The sequence below is a fragment of the Balaenoptera physalus genome (genome assembly GCF_965194825.1).
Source record: "Balaenoptera physalus genome assembly, chromosome: 7".
NCBI classification, from domain to species: domain Eukaryota; kingdom Metazoa; phylum Chordata; class Mammalia; order Artiodactyla; family Balaenopteridae; genus Balaenoptera; species Balaenoptera physalus.
In genome coordinates, this window is record NC_138886.1 from 110,390,831 (window position 1) to 110,411,355 (window position 20,525).

A 20,525-nucleotide genomic window follows, 5' to 3' on the forward strand; every position below is an offset into this window, starting at 1 on the left:
GTTTTATCTAAGAGGACAGCCCTTCATCCATCCAGCTGCACAAACGCGAAGCCTGAAGATCACCCTTGACACTCCTTTCCTTTACATCTCACGCAAAATCAATGGCGGAGACCTGCCAGTTTTCCCTTTCAAAGGCCTCTCAGTGCCACCCCCTTCTCTCCATCCTGTTACTGCTACCCAACTTGTAGCTACTGTCATCAATTCCCTGGACAAGTGCCAGCGCTTCCTAACTGGTTTTCCTGTTTCTCATCTTTCTGCCTCATTCTCCACACCCTAGCATGAATGATCTTTTATAAATGCCTATCTGATTTCGTCCCACTCCCTCCTTGCTGAAAACGTGACTTCTGTTTATATTTAGGATGAAGGTACAAATTCTTCACTTGGCCTGCAGGCCTCAGGGAGACTTGTCTTATGTCTGTCTCTAGCCTCATCTCACCACAGCTTTCCCCTCACTTGAAGACTTGCATCATATATCTACTACCTCCGGGCCTTTGCACATGCTATTCTCTCTCCCTCTTCCTCCAACGCCTCCAATATCAGCTCAAAGGAGAGATTCCCACACCTTCCAAACAAAGTTGGGACTTAGTGTGATGCTTTCACCGAGCCTGGCCTTTCCCTTCTTTTGTAATGATGCATTTCATCAGGTGATTGTCTGAGAATGCTTCTCTTGCCCACCAGACTTACAGCTGCATGAGAGCAAGGCTGGTGCATGGCTTACCATCGTTTCCCAAACACCTAGCACAGTGTTTGGTACAGAGTAGGTGCTCAGTCCGTTTTTTAAGTGAGTAAATCAATATTATTTCATTTTATTGTACCATAATTTATTCAACTGTTTCTGTGGTTGGAAATCGAGGATGATTCCAAGTTTTCACATTCACCAACAATATCACAGTGAATATCCCTATGGATAAATCATTGCTCATGTTTTTTTATTGCAATATAGTTAATGTACAATCTTAGGTAAGTTTCATGTGTACAACAGTGATTCACAATTTTTACAGGTTATATTCCATTTATAGTTAATATAAAATATTGGCTATAGTCCCTGTGCTGTACAGTATATCCTTGTAGCTTATTTTATACATAGTAGTTTGTACCTCTTCCTCCCCTACCCCTATCTTGCCCCTCCCTCTTCCCTCTGCCCACTGGTAACCACTAGCTTTTCTCTATATCTGTGAGGCTGTGTCTTTTTTGTTATATTCACTAGTTTGTTTTAATTTTTAGATTCCACATACAAGTGATATACAGTATTTGTCTCTCTCTGTCTGGCTTATTTCACCAATACCCTCCAAGTCCATCCATGTTGGTGCAAATGGCAAAATTTTATTCTTTTTTCTGGCTGAGTAGTATTCCAGTGAGTGTGTATGTGTGTGTGTGTGTGTATATACACACCACATCTTCTTTATCCATTCATCTGCTGATAGACACTAAACTGTACTCCAAAGACACTGTGGTATATATAGAGAGGTAGAATGAGGTAAGCTACAGGGAACAATACACACAGAAATTTCTGCTGTGTGAATAGTTTATCACCAAGTCAGAACACTTTATATTTTCCTTATAATTTGCATCTTATTACATCCTGAAATTTAAAAATGACTCCACACAGCACCACTCACAGGATGGGTTGTCATGTTGCAGGAGATGTTCGGAATGATATTTACGTCACCCTGATCCATGGGGAGTTTGACAAAGGGAAAAAGAAGACACCGAAGAACGTGGAGGTGACCATGTCTGTGTATGATGAGGAGGGCGGGCTCTTGGAGGTACGTGGTGTCCCCAGCAGTCCCGCTGCCATCACATGCTCCTTTACAACCACAGGACTTGGGGCATGATGTTAATTGTTCTCCACTGTAGAGTGCATTTGGTGTTTCACAAGGAAAAAATAGGAAACCTGTTAAATTTGTGATTAGCAATCACCAATTGTAGTAATAAATTCATGTAGACTCTTATTTTCATGATTTCTCCTGTGCTGAGAAAGACCTTAAGCCACCAGGGATTTCAGGTGTACACTTCTGATGCAGAGATTCTGTGTCATTTTCAAGTTATTTAGCCACTTTCAAGACTGATAAGGTCCTCTGGGGCTGGCATGGAGTGGCATTCCTGCCCAGGTCATGTGGAGGGCACACGCCCTCCCCCTGGGTGAGCTAAACCAGCGGAGATGCGCCCGTTAGAGCTGTTACACCAGAAAGGCTCTTGGTTCGAGGTCAACTACCACGCTCTTTAGTTTTAGGAATCAGGAAACTGCAGCCCAGAAAGGATAAGCTATTTTCTCAGGGAAGCACAGGACTTAGTGGTGGCACTGGGAACGGACACAGGTGTCCTGCCTTCCGGTCCACTGTTCCTCCAACAGAAGTGACTCTTCATTCTGACATCAAGGAGAAGGAGAGGCAGGGGGAGGCTTTCATTGTCCCAGCTGACATCTGTCTCCTCTTGTATGAGCTATAGTTACCTGCTTCGGAATGCACTCCATTCATTGAGTCCCTCACGGCAGGGGTACAGCCGACTACACAACCCCTGCACTTCCCCATGGATATGATTATCTTCCAAGGAATCAGTTGACTAAGTTGTCTTCTGCATAGAGGGATAAGCAGAATGCTGTGGGCCACGGTACGGGAGTGATTTCTTTGTGCTGTTGAGAGAGTCCTTTTGCCCCAGGAGTTCAAGTACACATCTTCACGGCTCTGCTAACTAGCTTGGAAGTGCCCCCAGGGAGGCCTGATGCTACTGAACTAAGTGGTTCATTTCTAGGAAGAGACACAACCCTAAGTTCTAGTGAACATGCCACACCTACATGTCAGGTCCTTAAAGCAGAGTATAGACAGGACCTCACACAGCAGTGTGTCTGCACACGTGCTGAAGCTCCAGGTCACCCTCTCTAGGCCTCTGTTCCCTGAGAGAGGAAAGAAGAAAGAAAGAAAGGACAGTGTATGGCTGGGATGGAAGAGAGAAGAAAAGTTCCAGCAAAGAGGAACGTTAAGCTTGTGCTGGGTGCCTTAGCTACTACACATTGAGACACTTGGACCCTCAAAGTGCTAGAAACTCGTTCTTTTTTTTTTTTTTAATTATTTTTTTATTGAAGTGTAGTTGATTTACAACATTGTGTTAGTTTCAGGTGTACAACAGAGTGGTTCCGTTATCCATCCATCTATCTGTCTATCTATCTATATTATTTTTCAGATTCTTCTCCCATATAAGTCATTTAAAAATATTGAGTATAGTTCCCTGTGCTATACAGTAGGTCCTTATTGTGTATCTATTTTATATATAGTAGTGTGTATATGTCAATGCCAACTTCCTAATTATCCCTCCCCACTACCTTTCCCCTTTGGTAACCATAAGTTTGTTTTCTATGTCTGTGAGTCTGTTTCTGTTTTGTAAATAGCAATGTTTTGTTCATCTGTATCATTTTCTTTAAGATTCCACATACAAGTGATATCATATGATATTTGTCTTTCTCTGTCTGACTTACTTCACTTAGTATGGTAATCTCTAGGTCCATCCATGTTGCTACAAATGACATTATTTCATTCTTTTTTATAGCTGAGTAGTGTTCCATTGTATATATATATACTCCATATTTTCTTGGAAACTCATTCTCACTCTACTGTTCACCCCCAGATGTAATCAGCTTATGTATGCCGGTGTAAGGCATGTGCTGGCCATGTGGAATACCCTTAGTGTTCTAGATATTACTACCCCCTCCTAATTTTTTCTTTCCATCCGAAGAAAGCAATTCATCCTGGTGCTGGATACGAAGGCATTTCCGAGTACAAATCAGTGGTCTATTACCAAGTCAAGCAGCCCTGTTGGTATGAGACTGTCAAGGTGAGAATGTGTCATCAGTAACCCCTATCATATATGAAACCTCGTTTAGATCCCTTTCTTCTTTTTACCCACAAATCGCTCCTCCTTTATCCTGAAGTTTTAGATAGGTTGCCTGTGGTGTGCAATCAGAAATGAATTGATCATCGTAGCTCTGCAGAAGCTCATTTCTCTTTCGTAAACTTCAGAAATCTTAAGTAACATTCTCGTTCGTAAACGTGTTGAAATTGGAAGAGAGAAACTTGATGTTGTAATGATGTAAGAGGCTGCCAAGATGGTCCAGAACCAAATGGAAATTTTCACACTCCGCAAGCAGTTTCCTAACATTTCTTTCCTTCTTGGCCTCTAACCAAGTTTGCTGGGCTTCTTTTCAATTTAAATATGTGTCTTACAAATTCCAAAGTGCTCTTGAGATCAGTCCGTTTGTGTGAGCCTCACAGTAGCTCTGCGACAAACGGTCCGAGTTGCAGTAGCCCATTTTCTGATGACGTAACTGACACTCAGAGAAGTGAAGTGACCAAGTTCCTCTAGCTGCTCGTGTCAGAGCCTAAACTGGATTCCGCTTCTTCTGAGCCCCAGACTCCATCAACTCTTTCCTTTTTTGTTGTTCTGGTTTTTTACTGAAGTATAGTTGACTTACGATGTTGTGTTAATTTCTGCTGTATAGCAAAGCGATTCAGTTATACATATATATACATTCTTTTTTATATTGTTTTCCTTTATGGTTGACTTCAGGATATTGAATATAGTTCCCTGTGCTATACAGTAGGACCTTGTTCTTTATCCACATCGGCTTTTTCTGATTGTCAAAGTTTTATGAGCTCTCCATAGAAAACTAAAAAAAAAAGTTGCACTAATATCTTAATTCAGAAGTAACCATTTTCCACAATTTTATATACTTCATAGGTTTTGGATCATGCTGTTCATACAAATTTATATTGTGCCTTTTCAGACTCTCTTGAGGCATTAAAAAGCCTTCAGAAGTATATTTTTAGATACTTGCATAATATTCGTTACATAATCATGCCATAATTTATTTAACTATTTGCTACAAATTCTCTGCTCTATACATTGCTCCATGCCTCTGTTTCCCCTGTCTCTTCTGTGTATGTAAGCAGCAAAAAAAAAAAAAAAAAAAGCTTCCTTGTCCCCAGTATTTTATCTTTTCCTTCTATTATAGGCCCTAACTATTAACATATCCATGTACACCTGCAGTCTTGCACACAGACCTGAAAGTACTGATCTTTTCCCCCTGAAGTATCTCCTGCTTCACACTTGAGAAAGCACTAGAAATTTGTAATATCTCCGTTTTCAGAATCTATGGTAAACAGCAAAGGTGATCTTCTCTTGAGATTCTTTTGGTTTTGAAAAATAGCTAAATCTCCTTTGAATGAAACCCTACACCAAATCTAACTCTATAGGAATTACTCCTGTGATCAGATACTGAAATGTGCCTCATTTTATAAAATGAACTATGAGTGCAGGGGACTGTATTGATATTCCTTATTATTGTGCAGGTATCCATTGCTATAGAAGAAGTTGCTCGCTGCCATATAAGATTTACCTTCCGACACCGGTCATCTCAGGAATGTGAGTATTAGGAGGTCTACGACATATTTCAATCAAAACAGATGTTTACTCTTGCTTGACAGTGCTTTTGTGGGTCTGTAGAATGAGATACTTGGCATCTTTATTTCAAGATTCATTGAAGCTAAGGAAATCTTAAAATGAATTTTTCTAGGCTTCCAAGATCTGTGTTTATCATTGTATATCAGAATTTCCCTGAAATGTGTTCTATGAACATTAAGGTTCTACAATGCTAATAGATGCTGTCTGACAAAAAGAGTTTCCCAGTTGAATAGGGATAGAAAGTGCTTGTATATTATGTCTCCCTCTTAGACGTTCACTGTGTATGTTGCCACATTGCTGAGAAATCCTGAAGCAAGAAAACTGTTCAATCTGTTGTTTCCCAAATTATTATTTTTTTCATGAAAGAACTGTTTCAAGTCTTAGATCACAGTTTATGAGTTGACTTTCCTAAGGTGTGAACAGAGGAGAATATTGATTATTTTCAGATTGATCACAACATTTCTGGAAGTGTTGTTCTCATTCAGCACTGCATAAAAATGCAGTCCTTCCTTCCAAACTGAATTTTTTGAATGCCATCTACCTACCAGACTGCAGGCCAGGCCCTGGGTAGATGACAGCAAATAGGACACAGTCACTGCTCTGAAAAGTCTCTGTGGTCGAGTTAGGAAGATGAGCAAGAAAACAGGTGATCAACATGATACGTGTTACAGCAGCAAACATCAAGGAGTAAGCACAGCACCTAACCCCGCCTGGGGATTTATGCATAAGGTTTCCTACATCCTAGCTGAGACTTGAAAGTGAGCAGAAGTTAGCCCAGTGAAGGGTGCTGGCGGAGAAATGTGTTTGAAAAGCAAAGTGAGCTCGGTAGGGCTAAAGTGGGAGCCATCATGATATTAGATTGAACCATCTGAAATTGCCATTTTTGTAGGTCAGTATCAGATAGTCAAGTATCAGCAAATAGTCAATTATCAGCAATTTCGTACAGTTCTCCATCATACTAAGCTAGCATTTATCAAGCTCTTAGTTTGTACCAGACACTATGCAAAGCTCTATTTATACACCATCTTGTTTAGTATCTACAGTAATCAATAAGACCCATACACATTCTAATCCACATTTATATATAAAGAAACTGAGGCACAGAGATGTTAGGTATGTGCCCAAGGTCACAGGGCTAGTAAGTTCCTGGATTGACATGTCAGTGGTCTGATTCCAGGCAGGCTAGAGCCAGATCATGAAAGATGAAGGTTCTTTTGAACTCTGTTATGGAGGAGCCATTAAAGAATGCTGTGTGGGTGGTGCTGGTGGTCGTGATTTCGTATATATTTATAACAGCTTTAGTCACGGTACCCCCAAATTGGCCGTCAACAGGAGAACAGATGAACAAACTGTAGTATAATCCTATGCTCAGCCAATCTGGGTAACACGAGTCACAGCAGACCTTAGAGGTGTGCCTGTGGTGAGAACAGGCCATGAGTCACCCCAGCCGTAGACATTTAAGCAGGGGACACGGTGAGCTCAGAGGCCAACCCCTGAAGACCAGGAGAGAGGCCCTTTGCTTCCTCAGGAGGCTGGACCCTCCTCCCCCAAATGCCGCAGGACACATCCACTTCTCCTGGTACCGGGGCTACTATCTTGGAAAGAAGAGAGGAACAGAAATCTTAGATGGCGTCACAAACCTTGGAAGATAATAAACAAAATACTTACTGAGTCTGTCTTAGAACAGCAGTAGTGAGATAGCTCATGGGAAGGTTTTGGAGCAGAGCAGTTGACTTGATTAGATTTGATTTTGGAGATCCCCAGAGGGTGGAGAAGAGCTGGAGACAGAGAGATCTGTTATGAAGATCTTGTGGGAACACAGGGAAGAGGTGAGCGTGGCCTGGCCTCAGGTGGGAACAGCAGGGACGGAGAGAAAAGGCACAGCCTCCAGAGGCGCTCAGGACGCGGAGTTGGCATGGGGGTGGGGTCAGCGTCAACACCCACAGTTCTGATTTGGATGACCGAGTCGATACTGATGTCATTCATTCACAAATATAGGAAAAGGCGCATACTTGGGGGCACCAGAAGATTTCAGTTAGGGAACTCTTTCCTTCAAGGAGTCTGTGACGTGGACGGTACGCATGGCTTATTGGGGCTCGCTCAACTGTGTTGTTTATAGCACGATTGAACACCAAACCCCAGAGCAAAATGTGCCATCAGCTCTCATTGCCATCACCCCCTGGTATCTTTCTGCCCTGCTCAGACATGTATTCCTGTCTTTTCAGCCAGAGATAAATCGGAGCGAGCCTTCGGGGTGGCCTTCGTGAAGCTGATGAACCCGGACGGCACCACTCTGCAGGACGGGAGGCATGATCTGGTGGTTTATAAGGTGGTGCTAAAGAAAGAGGCGCAGAAAGTGGCTAAGGACTTATTTACTCCCCCTGAAATTGGTTCTGAAAGCTCCTTTCAGACTTATGTGTATAAATATCAGAAACTTCTCTCGGGCTGTACATGTTTGCCCCCTTCAAGTCTAGAACCCCAGAGGACTGTGGTCACACCAGCCGCATGGTCTCCCATCCCTTTAGTCTTTTAAATGATGGTCCCTCCCTCTCGTGCACATGGCGTCCGTGGAGGTGAACAGTCAAGGGCTGTTATTCTGCTCTTTGCATCAGCCTATGTGGAGCGTTGATAGTTGCACTGCTGGGCTGGGTTACAGTGTGGTGGATGTGGTAGGATGTGGTTTTCATATCAGCGTGAGCCAGGCACCATTTCTCCGCTCTGTGGCCTCCTTTCTTCTCCTATCAGTTGTGTCCTTATTCTTCCCTCTAACTGCTGCAGAGCTATCGCTTCCACTGAGATTTTAGAGCAGAAAGCAGATGTTGGGAAGATCTCATTTGTCCAACAATATCCAGGAGGCTTTTCACACGGTTGGTAGCTTTTTTGAGATGAATCCACTTGATGAGTATTTCCCTTAGCAGCTCCTGAGCTCAGAAATAGTGTTGGAAGCCACGGCAAGCTGTTTCTTCTCAAAGGACCCAGTGAAGTATCATTGTGACCATTTACATGTTCAAGAAAATGAAATCCAACTTTATTCTTTATGTATTTACTTATAGCAGAGACTAGAATGTTGACTTCTAGTTCATAACTTATTCTGTTTTCATTCAATATTGAAATTATTTCTGGACTCAAACTCTGGGACAGTATCACAGTATCTTGGAATTGGAAGGGATCTAATTTGATAAAACTTCATTTCTCAGGTTGGAAATACACTGCGCTCATGATAGATACTAATTTATTTGCACATGAGAGATTTTGTCCACCACTTGGTGTCCCTAACATGCTTCCTTTGCAGGGTGACAACAAGAAAATGGAAGATGCTAAATTCTACCTGACCCTGCCTGGAACCAAAGTGGAGATGGAAGAAAAGGAGCTCCAAGCATCCAAAAGCCTAGCCAACTTTACGCCAAACAAGGATAGCACAAAAGACAGCTTTCAGATTGCCACCCTCATCTGCTCCACAAAGCTCACTCAGAATGGTAGGTGGGGTGACCTCAGTGACACCAGAATGAGTTTTCTATTTGGTCCTCCTAGGCTTCTTTGTTAGGCTCAGGGGACTGGACGCTGTGGGGCTGTGTCTTCTGAGGTAGGGTCCTGGGCTATCACGTGATGTTCTGGGTAGTACTGATTAGATAGCTAAAGCTCTTCCTGAGGCTTCTTTGTCTATCTTTCCACTAGAATGAGAAGCATTTTGGTGGTTTTTAAATATGCGAAAACCTATAAATGTATTCATTAACAGAGGCTGTGAATTTCGAAAGTCTTATGTTTCCTTCCGTCAAGGCAGCAAAGAACTCTAATACTGTGCTCTGTATGATGTATGTAACAAGAAATGTTGGTACTAAGGGGAGGATACTGGCAGAGGGGCATCAGTCTCCTGCCCAAGCAGGTATGGCAAAGAGCAGGGAGGGTTTCCTGTTAGCATTCCGTCTGTCTCCCATATAGAGTCCTCTTTCTTGATTTTTTCCCCAAGCAGTCAGATTTTCCATAACATCAGCTGAAGAGTTCAAATGCGGCTTCATTTTGTCCCCTCATGAAATCTGATAGCAATTTTCACTTCTCTTGTGTATATCATGACATTTGATAGCCAATAACAGCTTCTTATTCATTTAACCTATGTAATTTGTAAGGTGTCCTGCAGAATATAGTGATCCAAGAAGTAGCTGCTTTGGGGACTTGCTTTAGAAATTCTTTGTCCCCTGTGCCGTGTGGAGGATTAGTCCCTTTGACCTCTGAGAAGATTTGGGGGCTCTGCCTTAGGGAAGTGATAAGGTAGACAAAACAGCTGAGATGTAAGGTACACTCAAGGATCAGATAGCATGTGGTTGATCTTTAGAACGGGTCAGTATTGTTTATTTTGATGAATCTTGGTGGCGTAGAGAATATGGATAGTATTTCAACTTGGACGATTGATTAGACTCAACAGAGTGAGGCTGAGAGCTGTTACATATGGGAAAGTAAAAGCGGGCACCGAAAATTAAGCCAGAGAAAAGGCAAAACTATGGAGACATGAAAAGATCTGTGGTTACAAAGGGCGCGGGGAGAGAGGGAGGGATGAATAGGCAGAGCACGGGGGATTTTTAGGGCCGTAAAACTATATACTAAATGATACCCTAATGGGTACGTGGATGCACGTCATTATACATTTGTCAAAAGCCGCAGAATATACTGCACAGAGCGAACCCTCACTTAAACGATGGACTTCAGTTAATAATCTTTATCAGTGTTGACTCAGCATTTGTAACAAAGGTACCACGGTAATGCAGGATGTTAATAATAGGGGAAACTCTGGAACCTTGAAGGGGTATATGGTAACTCTCTGTACTTTGGGCTTAATTTTTCTGTGAACCTAAAACTGCTCAAAAAAAAAATAAAGTCTATTAATTAGTAAAAAAAAAAAAAAAAAAAAAAAAAAAAACACTGAAAGTTAAGCCAGAAGGCATTCTGAGCTTTATGGAAGACACGAGAAAACTGTATCAATGATATAACCCTTGTTAGGGAAAAAGTAAACATAAATAAACTGCTGATACGAGGTTAAGTAGTATAATGTTTATGGGAGATGATTTACAAAGTGTATCAAAGATCTTAAATGTATTCAGACCCTTTGACCCAGTACTTTGACCCCTAGAAATTGAACCTAAATAGACAATGAGAGATGTGCACAAAGATTTATATATGAGGATGTTTCCCTATGATTCATAATAGGGGAACAGTGCAAAGAATCCAAATGTCCAATAGTTGGGGTCAGGTTAAAGTATATAATGTTATTAAATGATAAAATATATGCAGCTGTGAAATATATTTCAAAACAGTCAAAGACATGGGAAAATGTTAACACTATGTAGAGTATAATCCCGGTTTTGTTTAAATGTATGAGGATAATTTGGAGCCTATTGCCTGGGTTCAGATCCCAGCTCTGCCACTTACTAGCTGGTTCATCTTGGGCAAGTCACTTGATCTCTCTGTGACTTGGTTTCCTCAGTTTTAGAATGGGAGTAATGATAGTATTTATTTCAAAGAATGAGGTAAATTAAAATAAGTAGAAGCAAAGCAACAATGAGTAGCACGTTGTAAACACTACATGAGTACTAACTGTTGTCATCACCATCGTTATTATACGTACACAGAAAAAGGCTAAAAAAATAATTACTCTAAAAGTTTGGATGATAGTTCTTATTTTCTTTATTCTTTCTGGTATTTTCCAAATTTTTAACTATGAAATGTCAAAGTGTTATTTTTTTTTTAGCTCTGATAGTAGATGATAGAAAGCATCGATGTACTTTTGGGGCTCTAAAGGGATATTCGAAAGAGACAGCGTTTACCAAACATCTAGTAGATTATCCTTCCTAGAGACTAGGTTTGAAGAAAACAAGTGATAAAAGTTTGTAAAATTAACTTATTAGAGATAATGGTTAGAGATAACCATATTGTTACATTGTTTATTATCTCCCAGGCAAAACTTTAGGAAGCTTATTGACAGGTAGCAGTACTCAACTTGATGCGCTGATACCAACATCACGCATCTTCTAAATGTTCTAAACCTGTGCTGTCTCGTGCCTTATGTAGCTTGCGAAATTTAAATTAATTAAAGTCAAGTGAAGGTATGACTGCAGTTCCTTGGTTGCATTCGCCCCATTTCAAGTGCTCAGTGGTTTTCTGTGTCTGGTGACTTTCCTACTGGACAGCACAGGTTGCAACGTTCCCATCATCACAGAAACTTCCATCGGGTAGAAATGTCCTCTTCTGTTTGTTGTCATCTCATTCCTAGTGTTTAGATCTCAAAAACACTCAACATACTTTAAAAAAAAAGTCTCCAAGAATATCCTGTCCCAAAGAAGACTTAAAGAGGCAAACTCATCTAAACCAGAGTGGGGTGACCTGCTGTCAACCTGGATGGGGGTAGGAAGAGGGGACAGATTTGGGGAAGATGAGGTGACATCGTGAGCATCAGAGAAAATGGGGCATTCCCAGTGACAGATAATAAGTGTGTTTGCTTTCTTCTAAGTTGATGGGAGTGATAAAGAACCAATTCAATTTCTTCTGAGAAAGAAGAAGCTGAGGAACATGAATAAATCATCAACTCTATGAGGGCATTTGTTGATCAAGAGGAGGGTAGCTGTTCTCCTTTCACTCGGAGGCCATGACCAAAGATGTTTCTCCTTAGCCTTTGGAGGGCTATTCAGACTCCAAAGTTAAAAGCCACTGGACTTTGTTACAAACAGAGCCTGTAGGCACCTTCATTATTTTATGAATTTTTTCAAAACTAGAACGGACTGATTTATATGGGATCATTTTGTTGCTGGGCCCGTATGGAGGGTGAGAATAGAGGAGAGGGAGAGAGGAGTCAAGTCTCTGCAGGTGTGGACCTGTGCCAGGCCATTCACAGACATCTCATCTTACCCACCGACAGCCTAGCACGTGAAGACACCAATGTTGTCGTTATTAACCTCAGTTTACTGATCAGAGCGCCGAGCTGAGGTGCTGAAATATTTTGCCTAAACTCATAAGTGGTGGACTTGGGTCCGAAAACAGATATTTGTAACTCCAAAACTTAGGGTTTTTCTTTGTCATTCTTTTCTTTTTTAAACGTTATGGTCCCTAACCCTTTCCCAAAGGTCATCACTACCCTAAATTTGGGGATTATCATTCAGAGTACTGTGAATTCTTATATACTTTTTTTTTTTTTGGCCTCGAGGCATGTGGGATCTTAGTTCCCCAACCAAGGATCAAACCCGTGCCCCCTGCAGTGGAAGCGCAGAGTCCTAACCACTGGACTGCCAGGGTAGTCCCAATTCTTACATACTTCTGACGGTGATGTAAATTGGGACGACTTTGGATAACATTTAGATAGTATCTAATATGGTTAGAGGTGGTCATTCTTGATAATCCAGAAATGTAGTCTAGTTTTATACCTCAGAAAAGCTGCTGATACCAGATAGGCATATGAGAATGTTTGCAGCAGAATTGTTTGTGGCAGCTCAAAACCACAACCCAACTGGTTGTTTATCGACAGTAGAATGGATAAATTCTGGTACCTCCATACGATGGGATAGATACTCTACAGCAATCAAATGAAATTAACCAGAGCTATTCATCAACCTGTATGAATCCCAGAAACACGGTGAGTCTAGGGCTGTTTCTGTAACACCGTGTCACCACTTTTCTTGCCCGAAGACCTTATGATTCACCGGATGCCAAATCTATTCCTAATATGAGCAGCGATGGGGCGTGCAGATATCTCTAGGGAGCAAACCTCTAGACTGATTAGTGGGTTCCTTGCAGATTCTTAAATCTGCTGCGTGACTCTTCAGCATGATGAAGTATCCAAATCCTTTTCCTTAGGCAGCCACGCGTGGAGTGATGTAACAAATGGCACTGTACGGTTGACTAGCACGTGGCAAAAATAGGAGATGGGAAGATGGAAGTAGACAGTGCCTAGTGGATAGGCATAGCACAGTGCCTATTATTAAGTACTTACTTACGGAATGAAGAAAGTGAAGAATTGTCTTGAGTACACTACCAGCTTCCTTGGGACTCCTGGTTCTGTTTCCATCCATCTGTTCAATCTTTGATCCAGCATGTATTGAATACCTACCAGGTGGCTAGTGCTATGATGCGGTATAAGAAGGAATGCAATAAGGTTCCTTCCCTGGAATGTCTCAATCTATGGGAAGAGCCAAAGAGATACCAAGTGTGTTGTTAATTACTTGCCCTAAGGTATATGTATGTGGGCAAGGAGTGCAGATAGCAGAGAATGATTGGGTCTGTCTTCCCAGAGGGAATAATGTTTGAGATGGGTCTTGAAGTAGAAGTAGCAGCTGACTGAATACATAGTATTGTAAGTATTTCTGGGCATTTCAGACAAAGGGAAGACATATGCAAAGACGGGGAGCGATTTCAGAGCACGCCATAGCTTGGGGAGTATTGAGTTGATCTGTCTGACTGTGATGGGCCGGCAGGAGGGTCATAGGAGGGGCCTTACTGCCTTCTCTGACTGGTATTGGGACTTTATTCAGTTGACAGTGGGAAGTCTCTAGGCTTTGGAAGCTTCCCAGGGACTAAACAGTCTGCAAGCCAGTAGAACAAACACACTGAAGCAAATTGACTGTTCTAATGAACAGAATACATTTTCAGCTGCTGATAAATATATATTTATACAGATCCATTGATTAAAAAGTACAGATTGCTACTTTTACTAGATACTGCTCTGTAAATAGTAACATGATGCACTAAACAAAATGATGAAGTAGTAACAGTCCAGCTGCCTGCTTTGTTTCCCTGTTATTTCACTTTTAGTATCTAGACATTCATTAAAGCTGTAAGGGACTTAAAGATCCCAAATTCTGCATTTTTAAGTCCAAAAACACCTCAAGACTTTTGTCCCAGACTTACCCTAAGGACCATTCATCTGTTCTGCCTTCTTTTCAAGATAGCAACCCATCTGATCTGCTCGTCTGTTTATTTCTTTGAAGGACTCTGGGGAGGCAATATGACAGAGTAGCAAGGACATGGTTTTGGGGAGTCAGATAAATCTCATTAAATTCCATTCATACCACTCCCTGGCAGTTGTGTGGCCTAAGACAAGTAATTTAATTTCACAAAACCTCAGTTTCCTCATCTCAAAAATGGAAGAAATAAAATCTGCTCTATGGTTACCAAAGGGGGAAGGTCAGGGGGAGGGATAAATTAGGAGGTTGGAATTAACATATACACACTACTATATATAAAACAGATAACCAACAAGGACCTACTGTATAGCACAGGGAACTCTACTGAATACCCTGTAATAATCTATATGGGAAATAGAGTCTGAAAAAGAATAGATATATGTATATGTATAAGTCACTTGGCTGTACACCTGAAACTAATACAACATTGTAAATCAACTACAATATTAAAAAAAATTCTTTTAAGTTAAAAAAAAATAAATAAAATCTGCTCTACAGTGTGGATATGATATTTAAATGAATCAATGCACATATGTAAGTTTTTATTTTCCCCTCTGCATCCACCGAGACACACATAGTGACAAGGGACAAATTAAGCAATGCAGCAAATTAAAGGTAGGAAGGTTATTTAAGTGTTTCATCGGTAAGGCTGTGATGTCTTATATGAGAGACGTGAGTTCTATTCGGGCATCATTTTATGTTCTTGTACATTCGTGGTTGGTTTTTTTCCTCTGAAGAAGGAAAGAAGACCCCAAGGTTTTCTCTGATTTAGGTAGGAGACAGTAAATTAGAAGACTGCATAAGGTATTAGCCACCGTTAAGAGCAATGATCTTTTCTAGAGAGCTCTGTCACTGTGTCCTGAAATGGTGTGCGTTGCTCTGCTAATCCGTGTCTAACGCTTATGATTTGTGGTTCTTCTTCCTAGTTGACCTGTTAGGCTTGTTAAATTGGCGTTCGAACCCTCAGAACATTAAACGCAACTTAAAGAAGTTAATGGAGGTGGATGGAGGAGAAATTGTTAAGGTATGTTTATATATTCACAGTTAGGACTACAGCCACTGCATCCTTAGTTCAATATTTTAAATTAAACTGATGAGTGTAAACATAAAACTTGTCTAAATTGGGAAGCAAGTGTGCCAGTTTTTAGAAAAATGCTATTTTTAAATCTATTCTGTTGAAACCTAATTATCCCCAAATTTCTGCAGTCTGGAGCTAAACTGAAAGCACCAAATAACCTCTCTGTTTTTCTTATCTTCAGTTTTTGCAAGATACGCTAGACGCACTTTTTAACATAATGATGGAAATGTCAGACGATGAAGCATATGACTTCCTTGTGTTTGATGCGCTGGTGAGCAGTTACACGTATTATCTAGTGTTTGTTCTCACAACTGTGTGGTTTTTGATAGTTCAGTATTATAAATAATTGTGATGCATAGGCTCCTGCATATGTATTTGTATACATTTCTCTGATGATTTCTTGAGTCTACATTCCCACAAGTAACATTAGATACAATTGACTTATCGTCAAGACGCTTATGGCTTTGTTTCCTGTTAGATCTTCCCTTTTGATAAGCTTTCTCTTTCTCATTAGGGAAAACAAGCTGTTTTATTACATTTGAAATCAGGAATCCCTTTAACTAGCTTTAAAATTGTCTGGTCCTAAACCAGGAGATACCGTTAACAAAGACGACTGTGGTTTGTTGTGTATGCGTGTCCTTGTGCGTTCTTGCAAGGGAGAGTGAATTTGCAAGTCAGAGATGAGTCTTGGTCTCATTATGTACAATACGCAACCCAGCAGACAATTCAAATTGTCACACAAAGTGCTAAAACATGCAACCCATTCCAAGACCGGAAATCCAAAGAAAGAGAGGGGATATCGGACTCTGGGAAAGTCAGAGATGGCAGTGGAGTGGCGGAAGCTGACACATCCAAACTAAGCATCGTTTTCTGATTGTTGGGGTTAAAGTTCAGGGCAGAGTTTTCCCTGAATTTTGCAGCAAAGAAGGAGGAAGGTAAATTGCAGCTTCAGGTCATTCATCAACTTGGAGAGACTGCTAGATTCAAGAAGAGTTTAGGATGTTGACACTTAAGGATGTAAGACAAAGAGAGAAGTACCCCCAGCTGCGATCACACCTGGCCAGGTTTATGGGCAAGAGAGTCTATGGTAACAACTCCATGGGAGAAGGTCTGGAGAGAGATTCCCGTGGGACAGAGCAGCTGGCAAAGGGCATGTGTGGAAGTCCCAGGTGCCCCTTCTTTTGCTCTCTTCTATCACAAGTAGGTGCAAAGTGGTTATTTGTATCAGTAGATTCTATGTCCGGTAGTGATAAGAGTTAACATGAGCAGAAAATTGAGACTCAGAAAGTCTGGTGAGTTCAGTTATTAGGGACACCCACACTGCACTGAGGAGACAGATGTCCTGGAGTATTTCATTAGCTGCATCCTTGGGTTAGTGTTTACTATTCCCATGGGAAACCCTTCCCCGCACCCTTCCCCCTCTCATCCCGTTTTCTTCCCTGACTTGGTTACCCGTGCGCTGCCCTCTCTCTGAGGCAGTCAGCTCTCCGAGGCTAGGGGTGCTGGCTTATACTGGTTTCCTCGCAGCATTTAGCACAGTGCCTGACACTTAATGGTCTCTCTCTGTTCGTGTTAAATAAAAAGAAACCCCAAGACTTGACCTCAGCTCTGGAAGAGTAACATGGGAATGCTACCATAATGGCCAAGAAGGAAAAGAAGGCCCCAGACGTTCAGCTCCAGCTTGTTGACGGAATGCCGGGGGTTGTGCTATGCTGCTATTTATGTTTTTCACCTTTGGCAGGTGTTTATTATTTCACTGATAGGAGACATCAAGTTCCAGCATTTCAATCCCGTCCTCGAGACCTACATTTACAAGCACTTCAGTGCCACTCTGGCCTATGTGTAAGTACCAGGCCCGGGCAGGGCTTGTGGCTGGAGTGTCGGGTTTGTGCTCTTCTTGGGACCGGGTTGTTGAGAAACCAGAGGGACGTGAGCTGAGTGCCCTTGCCTCGAAGTGCAGAACCTTGTTCTAAGCTTCGCTGGGGAAAGTGGGAACCATCTAACTGTTCTAACCATGGCAAAGGGATTACATTCAGGCCCCGCTTTCTGGGAAGTTACGGAAGAGATAAGGCTGTACTTCTTTAAGAATCCGGAGCATCTACAGGTGGAGGAGTTGAAGCTGTGAGGGGCACAGTCCAGGACAGAGGACCCTACGCGGGATCTTAGGAGGCGGGTGTCAGTGGGATCAGCGTGACGCCCCAATGGGATCAAACAGAGGATGAAGCAGGACGACATGTGATAGAACTGAGGGTCATTCCCTCAACCGTACGCCGCAAGTGCTTTGTAGAATTTATTACCTAGAGGTTATGAGAAGATTTAATTTTGTTTCTTTTACGTAAGAGGGAATGGTCTCCACCTTTCCCAAGGTGCAGCCTTCTTTCTGTCTTTGGTTTATGAGCCCCTGACTGAGCTGAGATGGCAAAGATCTTTCTGACAGTCGCTTATGCCAGATCGTGCCAAGTGCTGCTGACCTGCTCTGTCATTCAGATCCTTGATCCCTCATGTCTTTTTCTGAACTAAACAAGAAAGTTCTCGGTTTTATTTGCATAAAAGTCCAGAAATGTAATAAAACATAAGTGACCTAGAAGAGGTGTCATGTAGCATAATCCCCAATTAACACAGTGGGTATCATGCCCACTGGGTTGGGGGAAGCAGCAGATACACCAGGGATAGGGCTCTTTCCACCCTATAGCCTCACTTTCTAAGTAGGCAGCAGCTACAAGAGATGAAATCTTATCATTGGGTCTCTATTACACAGAGCCACATGCAACACTCCAGGTGGTGTGTTTCTGGTAATCTGGGTTTATTTGCAAGAATGGATCAGTTCCACATGATTCCTGTGAGTTTTTCTTAATATTAGGAAAACTCAGAGATTCCCAGAAGGAAAGTTCAGAATATCAGTGCCCTCAAAAATGTGAGCTAGCCCAAGATTACGACAACACCTAGTCCAAAGACTCTGGAAGGACACAAAGAACAACCTAAAAATCCCAGAGCAGTTTCATGTGTTCACATGCTCAGAACCATGGGTTTCTCTTCTTCCCACACTCAGTAAAGTTTCCATCTGGCTCCAGTTGATGGATCCCAAACAGCTGGGGCTGTTGGATTGGAGGGAATTAGACTTCTTTTAAGGTGACTACCTTTGTCAGACAGTCCCTCCCTTACAGGAACACCTGAACATGTCTGTAGAGCATGCTAGAGGTTAAAATATACTCACGATTCGAGTCCCTTCAACTCTTTGATTTCTTGATCATTTTTTAAGATCCTGCAAAGGGAAAGAAATCATCCCTTCTTTCTAAGCAGAAGGGAAGCTCCAAGCCTAGACCGCAATGAGAAAACTAAAGTACGAAGGAGTTAACTTCCCTGTTCAGGGCATATTCTAGAAGAAATAATTACTATAGTTGTGATTTCTACTTCCCCAGGAGGCCAAGTTCCCTTCTGTATAGCATACCCCAAACCCCAGAGTACCACTTTGCCCCATTGACATTTTTCTCCTCCTTGCCCTTTTCAGGAAGCTCTCCAAGGTACTGAACTTCTACGTGGCGAATGCAGATGACTGCAGCAAGACGGAACTGCGTTTTGCTGCCTTGAAAGCCTTAAAGTACTTGTTGAGGTTCATCATCCAATCTAGAGTGCTCTACTTGAGGTAATGGTGACCGTAATAGAGCGTTGACGCTCTCCATCCTCTCTTCCCATATTTTCCCTTAATCCTAATGCTCACGTTCAGCTCTGTGAGCAGTTGGGTCATGGAACTGCCAAATTTCAGAACTTCAGGGTGAAGATGAGGGTGGACTACACAACCGTTAAAGAAGGTTCATGTGACGTCCTTTTGGATCAGCAGAATTTCTAGGGCGGTAGTGCCAGCAGGACTTAGGGATGCAGGTGACTACAATGTGCAACTTACTGGAAGTCTTTGTCGGTGACAATAACTAGGAAGTCAGGTTCCTGTGATGAGACTGTATTTAATACAGCAGCGGGCTTCATGACGATGTCGGGTGTATAAATCTAGGATCATGAGCTGTTGTTGGGAGTAGACGGACCGTAGTGACAAGTGTTTGGAGGAGTTGCTTCCTGAGGTGTGTGTTTCTTTGCTGACACCAGGCTTAGGTACCTGGTAAAACTAAGCCCCAGAGATACGATAATTCCCAGTTTGGATTTCTAGAATAATCGTTCCATCAAAAACGATAGAAGTCAAGAATGAGGAAATAACTTTTCTGGGAATGCCCACAACTCCAGTGGCATCTCTACCCTTCAATAATAGCTGGATTTCCAAACTGTTAAAATATTTTTCTAAGGCAGGTTTGGAAACTAGATAGATAACATGCTCATATGTTAATACGAGTATAGCTGTAGGTAAGAGGATTTCAAGCCTGTGATTTGAGCATGTGTATTTTTTAAACTTTGTGTTTTTAAAAAAATCATAAAATTAAAGGCAAACAATTAACATGGAAAAAAAGCTTGTAACTTATAGTACAGTTCAAAGGTCAGTAGATTTACTAATTAAAGGCTCTTAAAAATCAACTAAAGAATGATAAATATCCTTACACACTATAAAATAAAAACATAACTTACAAAAGAAAACTTCAAATGGTCAGTTAAATTTAAAAAGAAATTTATACTATTAAAATGCGATACACACACACCATCTTTACCTGCACATTTGATAACAATGAAAATTCTTTATCCTTTGGTGAGATTGGACAAAAATTGGCCCTGTGTTTTATTGCTGATAGGAAGATAAATTCTTAAGGACAGAAATTTGGCACTGTGAATAAAAATCAAACACACACACACAGAGCAAAGGAAGATATCACATTTGTCCAGTAATACCCCATCTAAAAATCTATCTAATGGAAAAAAAAAATCCATCAGGTATAAACATAGAGGAATGTTAAAGTATGTACATTCAGCCCTTTCAAATGTAGGGTATGTTAATGAGGCAGGATAACCCTGATAGGTTCTTAAATAATAAAACTAAGGTAGAAGACATAAGTGTAATATGATCTCATTTCAAAAATATTTCAGGATTGGAGACTGGTTAGATATGAGTAAAC

At 41.5% G+C, this 20,525-nt stretch overlaps 1 protein-coding gene across 1 annotated transcript in view; it reads left to right on the forward strand.

The window, feature by feature from the left end:
* Positions 1-20,525, forward strand: part of DOCK5 (dedicator of cytokinesis 5) — a 189,820-nt gene that overhangs the window by 99,605 nt on the left and 69,690 nt on the right. The window contains exons 6-14 of the mRNA XM_082471422.1: positions 1,607-1,766; positions 3,730-3,828; positions 5,343-5,415; positions 7,680-7,783; positions 8,747-8,930; positions 15,323-15,420; positions 15,656-15,745; positions 17,216-17,316; positions 18,983-19,117. Coding sequence (XP_082327548.1) covers positions 1,607-1,766; positions 3,730-3,828; positions 5,343-5,415; positions 7,680-7,783; positions 8,747-8,930; positions 15,323-15,420; positions 15,656-15,745; positions 17,216-17,316; positions 18,983-19,117 — 1,044 coding nt within the window. The remainder of the gene's footprint in view (positions 1-1,606; positions 1,767-3,729; positions 3,829-5,342; positions 5,416-7,679; positions 7,784-8,746; positions 8,931-15,322; positions 15,421-15,655; positions 15,746-17,215; positions 17,317-18,982; positions 19,118-20,525) is intronic.